At 38.7% G+C, this 19,216-nt stretch overlaps 1 protein-coding gene across 3 annotated transcripts in view; it reads left to right on the forward strand.

Annotated features, from left to right (window-relative positions):
- Window positions 1-19,216, forward strand: part of CTNND2 (catenin delta 2) — a 394,794-nt gene that overhangs the window by 344,898 nt on the left and 30,680 nt on the right. For 2 of the 3 annotated variants that reach the window (XM_082752927.1, XM_082752929.1), the window contains 3 exons: window positions 8,661-8,871; window positions 12,226-12,310; window positions 18,295-18,420. In XM_082752927.1, the coding sequence (XP_082609053.1) occupies window positions 8,661-8,871; window positions 12,226-12,310; window positions 18,295-18,420 (422 nt within the window). The remainder of the gene's footprint in view (window positions 1-8,660; window positions 8,872-12,225; window positions 12,311-18,294; window positions 18,421-19,216) is intronic. The other variant, XM_082752928.1, reaches the window with a different exon arrangement.

The following is a 19,216-nucleotide window of genomic DNA, read 5'->3' on the forward strand; positions in this document are numbered from 1 at the left end:
TGAAACAGACTATTAACAAAGTATTATCCTATCTCAGAAAATAATACAGATAAAACTGAAATTCCACTCAACACTCACATGGCACTTTTCCTCTTCAAAGGACTAGAAATACTGATTAATCATAACATTAATTAAACAACTACTTTTTTACTTTTTTTTTTTTTTTTTCAAATTCAGCCTTTCAAAAGCTGTATTCTCAGCAGGGAGCAGGGAAGAGGATAGCAAGGGGCTAAAACCAGCTCAAGTAATCAGAAAACTTAGCCTGCAGCAATTAACTGAAGAATCACTCCTCTGCAGAATCTTTTTTAACTTGGGCTAGTGGAAAGATGAAAAGAAAGATGACAGTGCAATCTAAACAAGAGAAATAAATCTGTTGGTGTGTAAAGGAGCAAATTAATTATCTATATTTGCCCTACCTGGGTCAAAAGGTTGGCAAACAACTCCTTGCCTTGCCTTTTTGAGTTTGCAGGCCTGACAAGAAATGCAAACAAAATGAATTAAGACAAATTACTTGAGTGATTGTCCACATGGACTCCATTCATTCAGGATATAAAAGTCCAGCATACCCAAGCAATGAAATTCCTTGCATCCAAGAACAATGAATTCCGTGTCTGTCATTTCTGTTCCTATTCAACTGGTAAAGCTAAGACTGTAAGGAAGATGGCCAAAGCTACATGCAAATCTTTTCTTTTTCTTTTTTTTTTTTTGTGTCCAGGAGAGGGGGAACAACAACAAAAGCAGCAATATCTATGAGTTTGTGACAGTTTACCGTAAAAAACGCTGTTTCCTTTGCTGCTTAAGTTAACAAATAGAAGCTTCTTGGTGGAGATTTTTTCTCCTTCTGTAGTTGTTTGACATATCAGGTCAACATGTAATTAAGCAGGACAAGCTAGACTTGAACTGACTCATTTTTATAGTCTCGGTGTGGGTGAGACAGTCAACAAACTACCCTACACATCTTCCCAAATTCATCTTCCAAAACCAGGCTGCAAGTCAGAGAACACACCTAGAGCTGGAATGCCCGTGTATGATGGTTTGTTTGCTGGTAAGGTCACCTCTCCAGCACAAGGGTGAGGAGAGACAGGCTGCTTAGCTGTCTTTCACAACACCAAAGAGTAGCAGGTAAAGGAAGGTATTGGGCATGAAAAAAAATAATCAGGATATAGCTCAGCATCAAGCTGGAGGTGGTTTAAACCAATATGAGGAGAGAATGGAAAAGCCTGGCAGACAGGGTAGATGCAGAGATATACACTTAAATATCAACTATGCAAGAGACAGCAAAGGAACAGGAAAGCTTAGTGGTTAAGAACCAAAGGGCTGAGGAGTACAGTTCAAGTAAGAAAAATATCAGTCATGTAATAGAGGGGAGAAGGGGCAGCCCTGAAAAGGTGAGTTGAAAGCAAGAAAAATGATCAGCCAGAGGGAGGCAAGAAATACATGAAATAGAAAAGTTAGGTTTCTGGTAACAGGGAAGCTAAAGGAGAAAGGTGGCTGGGTTAAAATGCTGCAACATGAAAGAAAATCTATCAAGGATCATGGATCTAAGAAAGCAATTTGTTGAAAAGCTGTGATTGCATTGCACCCCGTTGTGATTTCCCATGGCATGTTCAGGGTGAAATTACCACAATGCCTCTCTTTTTTCTTTGTCCGGTGCTACTGGCTTCTATACATACTTCTCTTCCATCCTTCTTATGGCTGTGCTCTTTGTCATTCCTAGTTCTCTTCATGCCATACCTTTCCCTTGGAAAAGGTAGAACCAGCATCGCTAATCTTTTTTAAAAAAAAAGATAAAAGCTTCTATATTGGTTACTCTGTTAGGTATTTGATTCTTTTACAAGCAAATCTCAATTGCCATTGCCAACACAGATATTGGTGGTTCATGTGCTTTCATCACTCTATGACAGTTTGAGGGTTTCTTGCCTGAAACTATCAAAGATTAATGTTCCTGCTCCCTGTAGGGCTTTATATGCTATACTACCTATGGCTGAATTTATTCTTGATGAAAAGACACTAAAAAAAGAAAACCAATGAATGGTACAATGCGTCAGGAAGGGTATTGTTCCTCTTTGTTGTGGGCCATCCTGAATATGTCTTATATCTTGAAATCTTGCCGCCTGTCATCAGAAGTGGTGGAAAAGTGAAAAGTGTGTATCATGCTTCTGAGGGGAAGAGAGAATCTGAGACCTCCACCTGATCTTTTGTTCCGTCTCAGCAGCCGTGAGCAAAGTGCACCTGGGTTCTTGGTGGCACAGGAGGAGGGTGTGTGTGTGTGTAATGTTTTTTATTCTTTCTGTCTTCCCCAAAAATAATTTATTTCCACAGAGTTTTGAAATAACTTCAGATAAACATGCAAGGAGGTGAAATTCAGCATTGTACTCTAGCTCAAAGCACCTTTTATCCCAACTTAATTGGCAGGCCAAGCTTAATATGAAGCAGCTAAAGCAGTGGCTCTGGCCCATGCATGTCTGGGGTGCTCACTCAAACCATTCTAAGTGCCTGATCCTGTAGCACTTAAATCATCACTACATCCTTTAAAAATGATGGAACAAAGATTTTATTTATTTTTGTTTTTGTTTTTGTTTTTTGTTTTGTTTTGTTTTCTTGATAGGGATAATTGCAGTACTATAATCAATTAGCTTTAAGAAGTTAAATGCCTTAATATGCATTTGCTCTGGAGTGCCAGAGATTACAAATACTTGTGTGCATTCCTAACATAAGATGGTAGGACTTGAGTACCTAAAAAGCATTTCTGACCAAGCATTAGGAGTGAGATTCGAGAGAGCCTAAAGATAAGCATTAAACATTAAAGACAGTAGAGTATCCTACCTTGTCTCTAGCTGCCCTTCCAGAAGGCTGTTAATCTTCTGTAGGTCTACTCATTCTGTGCAGACATCTCAGGTGTCCAGGGGCACCTGAAATCACATTAGCTCTCTGTATTTGGACTCATAAATTTCCCCCAGCTTGCCTGAAGATGGTTTTAGCTTTCCTTTTATGCCTTAGTCCAAAAACGATCCAAATACCTCAGTTCTCTGACACTTGCTAGAAGTGATGGGGCCCATGCTTTTTGGGTTCATGCTTTTCAGTCTCGCTGCTCAGGACTTTTTCCACTTCCCTCATCCAATAGCACTTCATGCACAGCAGTAATAGGAAGAAGAATTACCCTTCATCTTCAGGATTTGCTTCCTCTTCTGTCCCACAAATTACTACATATGTTTGGCCCTAAGGCCCCCTCTGCCAGCATTTCTTATCTCTTAACTTAGCTTGCCTTTAGAGTCTTGATATTTTTCCCCTAAATGTTTCCCTGGCAGTAGAAAATCTGCCTATGAAAACCAATAAACCTTTGTCCTCTTAAATCATGTGTGATTTCACTGCTGCTCTGGTGCCTACAAAATCCCTTTTACTGGCAATCTGAGCCCAGAGTTTGCTACACATCGTACTGACCATCATCATTTCTGTGTGGGCTCTTCCTGCCTGCTTGGTTTGCGACACCTCCCTCTTGCACCTCACTATATTCGAGATCTCCACTGTTCAGGACAGGGACAAGATTCATCTGGAACTCTAGGCACTTTCAGGGCTACACTAATTCAGGTAATGACAGTATCTGACAAGAGAAAGCATAGTATGCAGATGAACTATTTATCAAACACAGTAGTGGTATTTTTGCCACTGCTATCATGTGATGGATACACTCTAATTTATTAGAATGTCAGTCGAATACACAGATTCATGATCAGAATTTGTTCCATAATAATTAAATAGACTGTTTGGGCACATTTATTAAATATTGATTGAAAGTAACAATAAAACCTCTCCCAATAATCTTTCCAAAAAGGCTGTGAAATACCGAGCCTGAATAATCTTAAAAATGGATGTGGATGATGAAAATGCACAAAAGCATGAATATCTGGAAATTTAAATAGTGTACATGTTAGAACTGAGTGAACAAAATTTTCTATATTGCAGCATTCCAATACTGTAGTTCTGGGATAGGGTATGTGTAGCATTGCAGTGCTACAATTAACTGCAATTAAAGGTTGGACTAGATGATCTTAGAGGTATTTTCCAACCTGAATGATTCTATGATTCAATAAAATATGGTGCCATTTTGCTGAGTTTTATTATCTAGCTACAGGGTGTGAATTCATGGGAAACTTTGAGGGGGGAAAAATCATGATGTATTACTTATATTAGAGCAGGCTCTACCTCTGCGACAGGGTTCTTAGTTTGAATTAATATGTTTGAGGTTTCTTGTGTTTTCAATATATTAATTTTCCTAGTCTCGTTCTCTCAAACCAGGAACCATGCCACAACTATATAAGGAATACGCCAATGTGTCAAAGTCATTTTGCAGAGATGAGTGAAATGGAAATGAAGTCAGTGGGGTTACATCAGCAGTGAATTTGTCTCAAGGAGCAGTAGGGAAATAGTTCCAGAAGTGGAACCTTTTCTACAATAATTTTGCTCTTGTTAAATCTACCAGAAGAATAGTTACTTCTACTGATTTTCTCTGTAGGCAAAATCCTTCTCAGGACAGCTATCAGTCTGATCATATGAAGAGAAAATTTCCTGAATTAAGAAATAGATGCATGTACTAAGGTGCTAATGAGACCTTATATGCAAAGGAAGTACGTTAAATCTGTATTGCTGGTGTGTTTAGTAAGCAAACGTTACCATTTTACATCGCAGTATATGCTCCAGAAAGAATCCTGCTCTCCATATAAAACAGTGACTGGAGTTTTATCTTAGAAAAATAACTTGAAAGTTTGTAGTGTCAGATAAACGCTCTCCCAAACTCCTGTGAAGCAATCCCTTTCCTGTGGCAGTGCCCTCAAATTATGTCTGTTTAATATTTTCTTTCTTTCTTTTACAAGTGAAATGGAACAAATAAGCATGATTTCTTTTTCCCTTGTCAAGCTAGTGATTAAGTTTAATCATGTTATGCAAATCCTCTTTAAAAGTACTGAATCTATTTTGGGTCTTATAATGTGTAATGTTGCTCAAATTAAAAAAAAAAAAATCAATTTATTTGTAGAGCAAAGCCGTTCTATATGAATCCTGACAAAAATTAACAATGCCATTTGTTTTTAATACCATTCTCACACACATCTTCCTCTCTTCCCCAGGACCGTCATGAGTTCCCACTCCTTCAGCTCAGGGAAGTTTCTTGAGCCACAGGTTGAATTCCCCAGTCCTCCTCCTGGTAGAGCTAGACAAAACTTTGCAGACATTATAAGGCTAGTGTCCATCACACATTTAAGTTGGGTTTCAAAAACTGTTCTTAGTGTTGAAAAAGAATTCCAAATTCAAGCACTGCAAATGTAATGTGCAGTAATGCCAAAGTCAAGGCTTACAGTTGTTGTCAGCTGTGTTGGGCTGATATAGCTGTAGCTTTGCTTTCATTAGCTTTGCTCAACATTTGCACCACTCTAAACTAGCATAGGATTTCTTTTATAGGTAATGCTAAAAAACTTGAGTTTGCTACAAGCCTCTTTTAAAGCAGCAGGAACATAACTGAAATAAAAAAAGGTAACTGATAAATGGAGAAAAAAAAAAATATGTGAATGTTGCACAGTAATTTTTTAATTAACTAGATCTATAGTTTTAGAAAACACACTTGAAATGCAACAAGTTACTGTGGAATATTTTCTACAGTGTTAAGTCCTTAACTTTCACTTTACACGATGTAACTGTATTAGAGCAAAGGTGCTGCTTTTTCAATATAAGTTCAGAGGCTTTGAATTAAATTTAATTAATTACATGTTTTGTATGGCTACGGCTTTTTTTTTTGTCCCACGTATTTTCAAACAGTTAACAGTTACACTTGTTAATAGATTTTAAGACCATGTGAATAGTGCCTTTATAGATCGACCTTAAAACACAGCCACTTCCCTGACCTTCTATCTGTTTTGCCACCATTTTCTGGTGAGTGTATGGAAGGACAGTTTGAGCAGTGATTTCTGTTCTTGAAGTCAGTTGCTTTACCTGGACACGCGAGCAGCTCTGTTGGAGATGGAAACACTAGAGCTGCTCAGAATAAGGGACGCTGTACTGTCCCACTGTCACACATTAACTACAGAAAGCCTGGTCTGCTGGTTTGATGTAGCTAATACTGATTTGGTCTTCTCAGGGCAAAGTTAATTGTGTGCATGGCAGAAATATTAGAGCTGTTGAGCAGTAACACGTCCAGAATGCTTATACCATGTTTGATTGTTTATTTTAGATTTCCTACTGATTTTTTCCTGACAGCTTCAAAGCCTTAATTTATTGTAAGGAGAAACTTGTGTGTCTAGGCATGTGTACCGGTATGAATGTTGCTGTCTGGGATACAAGGCCAGTTCCAGGGAGAAATCTTCTTGCAGCAACCATCCAGCTTTTCTTATACCCAGTGCTAAGGGACACAGTTGTTGGCTGCTAATGGGATTACTGTGCAGTTCTGCCAGGGGACTCAGGCTGCAATATACTCCTGCACTTTACAGGAGAAAGGAAGATGGGTCCCTTCTGGGAAGGTATAACTGTGTAAAGCAGGGAGTCTCACTGATGTACTGGCCGGGGGTAGACTCTGCATTTAAAAGAGTAACAGCTACAATAAATCATAGTTTTGGTTTGTTGTGGGGTTTTTGAATGTTTATTTGGTTTTGTTTGTTTATTTTTATATGCAAGCTTGATTTAATATATGTTGCAGACTGAAATAATCACCAAGAGCAATAAACAACTATTAATGTATTCATGCTACATACAACAAACAGATGCAGATGTAAATAGCATTACAGGCTGTTCTTGAACAGTATTTCTTATATTTGTAGGGCAAAAAAAGAATTGCAGTTTGCTCAAACAAACTATTCCTGAAAGAGAAATTGGTGTTAACACCTGTACTGCATCTGATACTAACATAGTATTCCTGAAAAGCTAATAGTGCAAACGACTGATTAAGTACTAAATGCAAAGAAATAAAAATATCTGAGAACAAGATTTGTATCTGAATTGCAGCACACTCACTGGTAAGATTCAAATCCCACTGCACACATTTTGTTGGTGATGTTATGATTTTATAATGCTTTTGCATGATATAAAGTGAGTAGTTTCTAAGATTTCACATTACCACAGAAATCAACTTGATAGCCTCTAAGTTTAACATTACAGTACAAGGATTTTGGTTTTCATCTCTACTATGAATATCGTTTGAAATGACTAGCTATATTTCTTCTACAGCAGGCAAAATTGTGAGAAAATAAAAATATTATAGTATTTGACAGGTAAAAGATGTGATTTACCTCTTACCTCTGTTTTCAAATATGGACACACAATGGAATTCATGACTTCAGAATTAAGTACTCATATATACTAATTTATCAGAACTTTTAAAAGTTATCCAAAAAATCTGATTAAATTATCATATTATATACAATAATCATACCTGATTATGTCGTTCATAAAACATGATGTAGATTAGATTACTAATTACATTTATTTTTCCCAATTTTCCTGTCTTTTCCATCCTGAATGATGTACTCTTATGATGATTGCTATATGCAAATTCCTAGCACAGCTGCACTGAAGGTGACTCAGAGTTGTTTCACTGACCTCAGCTGCAACTTCATCAGGCTCTCACCCTCTCTGTTCTTGTTTTCAACACGATGAAAGACTGAGCTGCCATTTTCCCACAACAGTAACATCCTAGCAGTGCATGAGGCACTTCATAAAGCTGTGCTGGAGCGTTCTGCTGCCAGTGTCAACCCTGCCCTACCTTCATACATCCATATAAATAAATCCTCAGAAGCTTCTCATCTGTCATTTTCTCAAGCACTATATGACTTTCAGGTGCAATTTTAAGAAAATAATCTGTGTTCATTTAAACATGAAGAAGTTGGAGTAATCAGCAGTATTTCTTTTCTGTGTCTTCAGTTTAGCATGACCATCTTAAAAATGTATTGCTCCTTTCATTTTGGAATTTTAAGTTCTGGAAGCTAGTGTCACATAAAATAGCTCCTTACTAAATATCAGACAGGAATATATGTCAGGAAGGCACCCTTTGTGATCAGTACCATGCATGCAACTAAGGACGTGTGGAAAACCAGTGTCATCTCTGCACTATGGTTGGTGCAGTGTGGCATTGTATAACTGGTAAAGTCATAGGAACACCAATAAACATAGTTAAATTGCTGCACATAGTATAGAATTGACCTTGTACAGTGAAACTGGCCCTTCAGAGAAGGCTTCTTCTCAAACAACAATTTCATTGGCTTTGCATTCACTGTAGCATTTTTAAGAACTGACGCACATTTTATTTATAATTAGTTGTGTGATGAGTGCTGTGGTGGGAGATGAGGACTTGACAAGCTCTGTAAGTTACGGTGTTCAGGTTGTCTTTATACATATACTTAGTCTTTATTATCGTTGTTTCATTCTCATAAGGACATGATGTAGCCCATATCTGAAGTCTCCAACTCATGCAATATGGAAATATTAACAGAGGCCCTAAGGTGTGAAATGCTTGAACATGCAATTGTAAAAATGTGGCTTGCTCCAAAACAGTATCAGTAGCCAATTAGATTACATGCAATGATGAAAATGGTGCTAATACAGTCTTGCATGTTTTCCCTGTACCGTCACCCTTTTTTACTGTATCTACTGAATTCTCCCTTCGTTTTCTTTCAACAAAGGCAAGTATGCCATGAGGGATCTGGTCCACCGACTGCCAGGCGCTAACAACAGCAACAGCTCAGCAAGCAAGGCCATGTCTGATGACACCGTTACTGCCATTTGCTGCACTCTGCATGAAGTCATCACTAAAAACATGGAGAATGCCAAGGCCTTACGAGACGCAGGCGGCATTGAGAAACTGGTTGGCATATCTAAGAGTAAAGGAGACAAGTATGTTTTGCAAATCATCTTGCACCTTTTCTAACATCTCCAGTAGTTCTAACTAGTCCTTAATGTGTTTGCCTCCTCTGTGCAATCGTGAGTTGAATACTTTAGTTTCATCAAAAATCATGTACCCAGTGTGAAGGGTGACAAGAAACAATGACAACAGCAAAAGTCTCTGCTGTGGTTTATTTTTGATGTACCATCAGCAGGTATGTGCAGTGTAAGGAGGACTAATTATCTCCAGTAACTGCTACCTCAAAGCACTTCCAGAAGATCCTGCTAAATATTAGGGACCAGAGCTGTCAGACTGTGCTCTGCAGAAGGGGTGACATGCAGGTAGAGGGATCCTGTGAAAGGAAGGGACATCACCATAGTTCTCTTACTGCTCCTCTTGCTCTGAGCCTGAATACTATATAGTCACTGTCCTTCTTCACAGCATCCTTTTCCCAGCCACCACCAGCTTGCTGGTCGGGTGGGCTGTAGTAGAAAAATAGATCCATGGATTTTGTCAACACCTTGCTTCTGAGAGAGCATTAGGATAACTAACTGCAGGCTACTTGGCGAGGCACCAAAACATGCAAAGTCTTACACGACTGTGACATTGTCAGAGCAGCTATGGTTTCATCTTGTCTGTTTTCCTATGTACGCACTCTTCATGAAGATTTCACTCTTTATCCTTCTTTTGCCTAAAACAGATAGCCTGGTTCTCATATTTGTCAACCCGCAGAAGTATAGTGCAATGGGACTATGGCAGTTTGAAAACAAAAAGCCTTCACTGTAGTGTACAAAACCTCCCATCAGTCCAGTCCACCTGCTCGAAGCTGTCATCACACAGCCTACTGCAGCATCAGAGCTCTAAAAGAGCCCCACAAAGCCAGGCCACAACCTGAAGGAAAGATTTATGCACCCTACATTTGGTATGAGAACTTATGCTCGCCTATGTGATCAGAGCATTGCCAATATAATCACATTTCTTTTCCTCTATTGTCACTCTTTCTTTTCATACCAAATTCATTACTGAAACATTCTCACATGCTAATTGTAAAAGGTAAAAAGCAGTAGCATAACAAAGTATTTGATTCAAGTTGTGGGAGCTCCCCATGCTCTGCTGATCTATTTACATTTGCATTATTTATTATTACTATATCTATTTAGATTTTTGATTTATTTTTGACAGATCAAGTGTATAGATTGCAAGCAGGTTCATATCCATTTCTCTTAAGTTGAATGTGTCTCTCCTCAAAATAATACATTTGTCTACCTGTTCATTATCTGGTATAGATTATTAATACCTGTTAAGTCTGGGATTTTCGAAGTATCATGGGCAGTTTTAGGAGGATCTAATGGTATAGTTCTCTGTTAAGTATCACTCATACCTATGAAAGACATGTCTATGTTGACTGAAAGCCCAGGTAGTTTTGAATAATTCTAAAATGCCCTCCAAAATTGTGATATTTATCCCTCATTTAAAGTACTTTGAGTTGCATTATTACTGTTACATGTTACACAGTTACAGAACAAGAAAGCCTGTCAACTCACAGCTATAATCATGCTCATCTTAAGTGAAAGTTTCATTTTTTCAGCTTTCAGAAATGTTTGGTATTTTGCACCATTGCTTTAGTTTGCTTTCTTACAGGTAACTCATTGTTTAAAAAACAGAATTGCTAGTTGTTGGACTGGTAGCAAATTCTGGTATCCTCAGTTTAATACAGTAAAACACTTCAGCATGGATTTTTCTTGTCTAGGATGAAGAACCTGTACCTGCAAGTGCAGGATACTGGTCTGGCCATGCATCCTGGTGGCATTGTAGGACACAAATGTACAAGTGCCAGAAGTGCTGGACTGGCCCCATTAGCCTTTGGAATACACCCAGGGCTTTAGTATGCTCCCAGCATGAGACAGCATGAGCAGACCGGTGTTCATAAGGTCATATTGGCCAAACTCAGGTCTTCACCTAGCTCCTGTTTCTCCTCAGTACTTGCAGTATGGTTGGCACATTTATTTTCCTGGCTACTCCATGCTACCAGCACCCCACTAGCCAGTACAGCTGGGAGTATAATAAAAACAATTATGCTTGAAAGTGTTTATCAAATTCCTATTTATTCACCAATTACCCATATATTGCTGTACTCTGGGTGGGAAATGGGGCGGGGAGGAAATCCACCAAATAAGCATTGTGTTACCAGCTTTACTGTCAGCCTCCCATTGTCCCATCTCAAGGGTCACAGTGCACCAGAGCCTCACCCTTAAGAAGGCTTGCTGCCCAAACCAGTAACAAATGCTGCACGTTTTCAGGTTTTCTCTTTGGTTTTGCAGTCCTTTTACCTTTTCTGAGGAAAATATGAATCTCCTCAACGTCAGCCCCAAACCCCATCAATCTTCACTTCAGAATTTGGCCTTTGCAAGGTTTTCTAGCTGCCTTATATGTACTAGTGGTACAGCAAGAGAGCTTAAGTACACAGTGTATGCTCCCTGCATGGGCTGTATTATCCTCCTGGTCCCCTTCTTTGCAACCCTTCTTCACTGAGCTGAGTACACTCAAATGTTGCTGTTGTTTCCTTTTTTTTTTTTTTTTTTTAAATTACACATCCCAAGAAGAGTATATGACTCTAATGACTCTAACTGATTCAAACAGTAGCTTAGAGCCTCTTTTAAAACCTTTTTGAAGAGGAAGATCGCATGAAGTTATGCATGGTTTTTAACATGACATACATTAGATTTCCCTCATGAATAGCATGGTGTGTGCAAGATACAAATCCTAACTGGGAATCCTGATGAAATTTGCCATAAGTTTTTATAAACAGTTGCATTTCTGCATCTTGACTGCTCTGCAGCTTCAAACGCGGTGCTCATCACCCATCTAGTGTTTTTTCTGGCCGCTGCTGAGAGATGCTTAATGCTTTGGGCACACTGTCATGACTTAAGTTTGGCCATTTATAGAAGAAAAAACTCTGGCTCTAAATTCTTCTCCTCTGTACCAAAATTGTAACCAGGACATCTTAGATGTATATAATGCCAGTTGGTTCCTCAACAGTTTTCATGTTGCTACCTCTCCCATTCCTCTAATTATGCTCTCAGCATGAATCCTTGTTCTCAGTGTGCTGATCAACACACATTTTCCTCCTCACTGAATAATTAGTACTGTAGAAATAATGTGTATTGCCCTTGCTTAAAAACACATTGCTCTCCAAGATACCAACATAAGATCTTAGGGTACACTGATAACACAACTTTAATTGTGGGTTTAAATCCATAGCAATGCACTTGAAAATTTGGATAAATGGAGTCTGGCACTTAACAGTCTCTTTCTCACCCTTTTTCTCTCTCTCTCTCTTTCTTTTTAATATATGTATGTAACAGGCATTCGCCAAAAGTGGTGAAAGCAGCATCTCAGGTCCTCAATAGTATGTGGCAGTACAGAGACCTGAGAAGTCTCTACAAGAAGGTAAGGCTTGGGTTTGTGTTTTTTTCCAGACTTGTCATCTTTCACATGGTTACCTGAATCTGGGGGCTGAGAGACTTTAGACCAAAACTTTTATATGAACTGGAAATTCACCTAGAGTTTAAAATTCCAGAGACTTGGAGATGTGTTTTTTTTCCCCGTTTTTAATTTTAACATAGAAATGCCTTTAAAAAAAATGTGTGGTGGTGAAAAGAAGCTGAGAATTTGATTTTCAAAGAATTCATGCAGAAAATGCTGGATCCGGCAGCTCTGGAGAGCGAAGTCCTCTGCATGCTGAACAAACCTGTGCAAGCTCTCCTGCTGTATCTTTCCTTGTTACACCTCCCCACAGTGCCCTGAGGAGGTTACCAGATTTGCAGCCCTTCGGCTCCCAAATTTCCTCATGAGATTGCCAACAAGAGTATCTGAAGGAGTGGTGCTTAGGTACTTATGGAGCTTGACTGAAACTTGGTGGCTTCATCACTTCCAATCAGCTGGTAGACAGTAGCACCATATACTTAGTTTTCAGACAGCCTGTAGAGAGCACCATATGATTCCCACCAGCCCGCTAACCTTTTAAAAATGGATTGCAATGCTGGTGATGATCCTTTGAAACAATTTCTTGTAGCTTTTTTTTTTTTTTAAGTGTCTGCTTAGTAAATGACAAAAGTATGGTTACAGTGTGACTATATTGACAGTGCAACTATCAGCCTGCAGACTTAGTTCTCAAAAGTCTTCTTACTATGTGGATTTTCACGCCTGATCTAACTGATACTTGTAATCTCAGCAAAGAGAGCTAAGGCTTCATCTGGAAGAAAAGTTCAGGTCCTGGTTAAGACTCAGATGTAAGTGAGGGAAGGTTCACGGAGGTGTAGTCCACGCTATGTATGTTTTGCACAAGGAAATCACTTAGCTATGTGAAATTTATGCACCAAATCTCAAACTGGCTGATGCTGATCTTCTGCTTGAAATGCTGTTTGTCTGCATGCCTCATCTCTGACTTGTGTCAGTCTGGGGAGCACGGAAGACACTTACTGAGTCACTCCCACTGTTCACTTCCATTAGTTTCAGTCACCCTTGGTGCCCCAGGGATACCATATGTGATGGCATTTCAAGTAATGACTGGTACTCAGTTGTCCCATTGAGAGGTGGAAGTAAACATGAGCTAAAGTAGGCTTTTCTTGAGGTAAAGCAGTCACACACTTGAGGTGTGCATAGCCTGACTTCTGGGCATGTGGGTGGCTGCATTGTAGAGGATGAACTTTACCACACCATAATCTCTTAGAGGTTTGTATGATGTCTGGCTCATTTTTTGCCTTCTGGCTTTATGCTGTGTATGTAAAAGCACTTTCGGGGGTTGCTCCATGCATGAGATAATCTATATGCTGTATGGCCTTAGAGTATACTGCTACCTGAAGGACATTCTGTTGGCTGCCAATGCGAATTTGCCAAGTAATGTACTTATATGCCAGGCATGCTTGGGTACTAAATACCTTGCATGCTTAGAAGAACATTTTCTGAGGCCATAAGTATAAACTTGTGGTGTGGAAAATAGGGTAGGCTAGCCTTTGAGGTAGGTTACAGGATATTCTTAGCATAAAGTCTGACTGTATATACTTTCAGGAAGTAATTTAAAAATCACTGGATTAGCTAATTTCTATAGACTTAACAAAATCTTGAAGTTCAGTCTCTGCAATATTCCTATTTGTTAATAAGTCCTTACATATGCTGTCAAGCATTATATAAATAGTTTCTTGTATTCAAAGTGTTCAGATAGTTAATTTAAGATTCTTCTGTGTGTTGAAAGATGTGCTAATCTTTACAAAGTCATAATATTTATTAAATTTGCCTATAGTAGGCCGATTGTTTTGCTGGATGTCTGTGTGTCATGACTGTTGGGAAAATAGTGTTTTTGTAACTGGAAAATTACAAAAGTTTACATTGTACTAGGAATCAGCTAGTTATGCAATATAAGCATAGCTGGTCAATAGAATCTTTATTTTGTCCTACTAAAATACTTACGCTAGTAAAAATGAGTGACCATACAGCTGGCAGCATATGATCAGCACTTTGCCGTATCTTGCAGTTGCACAGCCTTTTTGAAGTGCAGGAAAATCCCAGTGCCTAATCATCAGCAATTTCTTCCTATGTGTTGAAGTATCTATACAATTACTTTCAAAGAATTGGTGGCATATAGAGGCACAATTTAGTACTGTGATAGAAGCAAATTACAACTATCACATTGCATGTAAGAAAAAGCAACAGCACTTACCGTACTGTTTGAGAAACTGTGTAGCCAAATAGTTTGAATTGTGGTATGTTTTTGAGCTATATGTTTACAGTAGAGTAAATTAGGAGAGGTAGAAAGAATAAGAGCATTATCTTTTGTATTAATGGAGAAAGAAGGTGATGTATGTTTACTGCTAATACAGTAGTAGTTGATAGATTTAGTCCAACTATATGACTGCATCAGTAAAAACATCAAAACACCAAGCCCCACCCCATTGTGGGTAAGCAGCTTCTACCAAGATGACATTGTATGCCTGTATGGTGAAATCTAAATTGAACAGCCTCTAAGGAAGCTGTCAAGTTTGGCTGTTGCATACAAAATAGACAAAATTGACAGATTTCAGGGTGCCAGCTTCAGTTATATTGCTGAAAAGCATACTTGTGTGCACAGATTTTATTGTGCTGCTCGGTGTCTGACCAAATTGCCTGTTTCTCTGGGCAATTCAAAGCCAAAAACTGCAAAACTTGCAGCAACTGCAGTGACTCAATTAACTTTATTGACCAAATCAAACAATATGCCCTGTCTCAAGGTGCTAGTGTATTTGGCTCAGAATACAAAGAATATCTTTAGAGAAGATACTCTAGGTTTTTTACCCTGAAAAATGCAAAACGCTTCCACAAATCAGTGAGACAGAAGGCATAGAATATTAAAACTGGTAAACCAAGTTAAGCAAGGGATTTAAGTGTTTCTGGAAAGAGTTTCAGGCTAGTTCCTATGCTGTGTTTGAACAGAAAGGCAAAGCAGGTGGACAGACAAACCCTGCCAGTAACACAACTTCTATCATCGAGAGCTCAGAGATCTGGCACCCAGGAACTCCTCTGCAGTGGGCTGATCCTGCACTCAATGAAAGCAATGAGAAGCCCCTATTCATTTCCTAGGAAATTTCCTAAGGCCTCAAAAGCAAGATCTGGAACTTTTGCAGCTAACTGAACCTCCCTGGGGCGACAGCTTAACTAGTCTGCAGCACCCATTGTGTTCTGGGCTTCCCAAGATTTTGTAAAACAAGGACTGAAGGTGTGTGGGTTGCTTTTGTTCAGCTGTTTGCCGGATCAGGAACATCGTGTCCATTTATTAATTGCTAATGTAAGAGGAGTTGCACTTCTCTTTAAACTGTTGTCTTCTTTTCTCAAATAGCTCTTTGTTCACTAAAAAGCTTGCTCAGGTGGAAGCTGTAGCTTTTCTGGATCAGGAGAGTGATGGGTAGATTTCCCACAGCTGGAGCTGCGGTCTCAGTTTCTACTAGGAAAGCTCTAAGTCACCATAACTTACGCACCGTGTTTGCAGAGCTGTGTCATGCTGACAGCTTCTATCCAGTGCACTAGGATTTCCAGTTAATACCTATGGATTGGCTTTAATGGGACGCATAGACTTATCAGGCTGGGCTGGCACGGAGAAGATACAAAAGGTAAATAGTCAGCATTCAGATCTGTGAGAGAGGACGCAGTGTTCACCATCCAGCGTCGGCTTGCGCTTTGGGAAAAAAAGAGAGTATCACTCTCTAGTATAGTTAATTTGGCACTAACTTAAGATAGTCCAAAAAGAAAAAGTTGTAAAAAGTGTAAGTGTTTTCAGTCCTGAAAAGACAGAACAAGAGGAAGCAATGAATTCAGTCTTGAAGTGAAGGAGGTGCCAGATGTCTTGCAGGTGCTTCATCATGGTGGAGTTCTCAAGAAATAGTTTAGTTTGCTGAGCAGCAGCTGAAACAGAAATCTAATCTGAAAACTTCCCATGTAGAGGAAAGCATGGTTCAATCCCAAGTAAGCAGTATTTAGATGATTCAGTGTGGTTAATTTCTAAATACCACAAAAGCTTAGCAAGTAACAAAGAAGTGATCATTGCAGTTTTTCATCAGTAGATGAAATATTTTCTTCCAAAGAGTGACTTTAATGTCATGTCATTTTCAAACTTTGTTCTCTACAAGCAAGACTTAACATTTTCCTAATTGATCATTTATTTAATCTGTGTCTGTTTTTAGGGGTCCATCCCTTAACATTTAAAATCTGGTTTTGAAAAGTTCTTAATGGTCACACAGCCCACAGCTAGAGTGGATCAATGTCTCAGCACTTAATGTAAGATGGGTGGGGTAGCTGCCCCTTGGGACACCCCTCTTCTTGAATTATCTGGGTAGCCTGTACAGTCAGTGAGAGAAGTAAGCACAGCTTGGTCTCTTGAGAGAGGTCCTGAACCACTTATGGCTGGGCACCCAAGCAAGGCAAAAGGAGCAACTGTGGTGATTCTTTAAAGGCCCCTATTTCCAAGTGAGGAACACCAGACCTTGCTCCAATCTTTAGTGTGCTTAGCTGGCTGAAGATGTGGGGATGCGCTGGAAAACCCAGATGTGACTATAGAAGAGCAGATTTCCATTAGCTGCGGACGGTAGACTATTTATCTCAATATTCAAGAAAATAACCAACTATTCTTAAACACAGATAGCTTGTTAAATTGCATGAGGAAATTTGAGCAAAAGGGTTGTGCAAAAAGGGAAACTAAATGAGTTTAACATGAAAGAAAATTTATTAGCCTAAAACAAGCTTCAATTAGCATTAAATGTGTGTAATATTAAAAAGCTGAAGGAACTGTCAGGAAGAATATGTTTTCTATTAATTGGTTTGCTTTGCCTAACCACTTAGGCTTGAACAAAATATCTGTTTACATTCTTTCATTATATTTACATTTACTCTGTCTTCCAAAATTTAAGCAGAGATCACAAAGACTTTGTAGAAATGATTTTTCTTTTCCATTTATTATCATAGGTTTCTGTTCTGCATGGAATAATAGAAATGCTTGTCCTATTCAGCTACTATATGAAAAAAATACATCCAATTACTTGAAACTAGGAGGCTGTTAAAGGTGGTTGTCCTTCAGTGTGTACTATGCCATTTACAGCAGGAAGAGTATTGTGATAGGCATTTAATGAAGTCAGAGTAATCACTCTGAAGATGGCCTTGTCTGTCATTGGCTGGAAAAGATATTTAGAATTGCCTGAAGCCTTAAAAGCTGTTAAGCCAGTCCGGATCTAGAAGACACACTTTTCATGTGACTTTCAGAATAATAAACCGATGACTCTGTGAGAAGGTCCTTTATTGCTAAATGTTCCATGAAAATTGCCAGCAATAAACTTCAAAACTCTAGGCAAGGGGTTTTAAAAACTAAAGTCCTTTATTAAAATACACCTATTCACCCTTTAAAAGTATTAATTGCATCATGCTATCTTGTAGACTTGGAACACTTCATTTAGATTTTCTTCTGGCAAGGTTATCACCAGTCAGACATCCCCACAAAAGATGCTGTCTTTAGGCAAAATTTGTCTGGTGAAAAGGTCTGTGCAGAACTTAAACCCTACATTAAGGTCTAAGTTTCAAATCCAGAACATCAAAGTTCCTCAAAAGAGTGGCTTGACTTGAAGGAACTAACTGTTGGTGTTCTCAAATTGTTCATGTGCATATGTATTTTCCTGTACTGATCTTTCAGTGGGACTTAATGTATTTCTATAAAATCAAGAAGGCCTTTTCCAGATGAGTGTATCACCCTTTTAGGGGAAGGGTGGATTAACTTAAGGTAAATCCCCGCACACACTGTAATATAAAACTGGATTATCTTTACAGAGAAGGCATTGTCTAGAGCCCATTTTTATATTAACTATGAAATGCAAGTACCTGATTAATAAATGATTGACTGATTGATTGATTTATGGCAGTGGGCGGCCCCAAGCTTCACTGTGGCTGAGGACAGAGGATTTTCACCAACCCACCACTCTGGGTCATGGCACGCTCAGCATACTCTCTCCCAGAGCCGAGAAACCAGAATCTATTCCCCAACCCAGGTATTCCGGCTGTCAGCTGACCAGTGTTGAATTGTTATGTTTAATGCATACTGAGATTTGTACCCAAAAGCATTCTACAGACGATGTTTGAATCAAAAGTAGAAAAACCTACTAGAGAATACATTTTTAAATTATACATTTTAATATAATGAACTCTGTAGTTTCTAGACTGAAAACTGCTCACTTCACTGAAGGAGCAATCTGATTCATTTCAGCAGTGTGTCTAAGATAGGCAGAGTTTTGCTTTCAGGACAACATATACCAGAGAGGAACAAGTGGAGTCCATTCAGTTTCGTTTCAGTCATCCAATCATTTATGTAACTAATTTTTTGTCAGAACCTTTCAAACAGAAAGGCAGATATTGATAACCATTGCGTTGCAATAGCAGATTAAATTTATCAAAAACTTTGCTTTCTTTTTTTCTGGCCTGATGGCATCTTTAAGAGAAAAGCAGTAGCTAGGTATTTCAGTAAGAGGATTCTAGGTGAACTAGTATAGCTACTGGGAAATCAGTGTATCCAATAGCCAATGAAATTCTTAAAGTACTAATTTTCAAATTCTCTGTTAATAAAGAAAAAGGAAGAGTTCCTTCAGCCTAAAGTGCAATGAGAATTAGCACAACTGGGCATTTTTAGTAGTGGTATTATTTAAGTTAGATACTATAATTCCATTTCCTTAATCCAGTATAGCCTTTTCTTTTTCTCCCAATATTTTTTTGCATGAAGTATGATTATGTGGCATTACTTCAAGAACAAAATAGTATCTTATATATATGTGTGACATTTAAGTAAATCTA

This window comes from Aythya marila, assembly GCF_965140915.1.
Source record: "Aythya marila genome assembly, chromosome: 2".
Taxonomy (NCBI): domain Eukaryota; kingdom Metazoa; phylum Chordata; class Aves; order Anseriformes; family Anatidae; genus Aythya; species Aythya marila.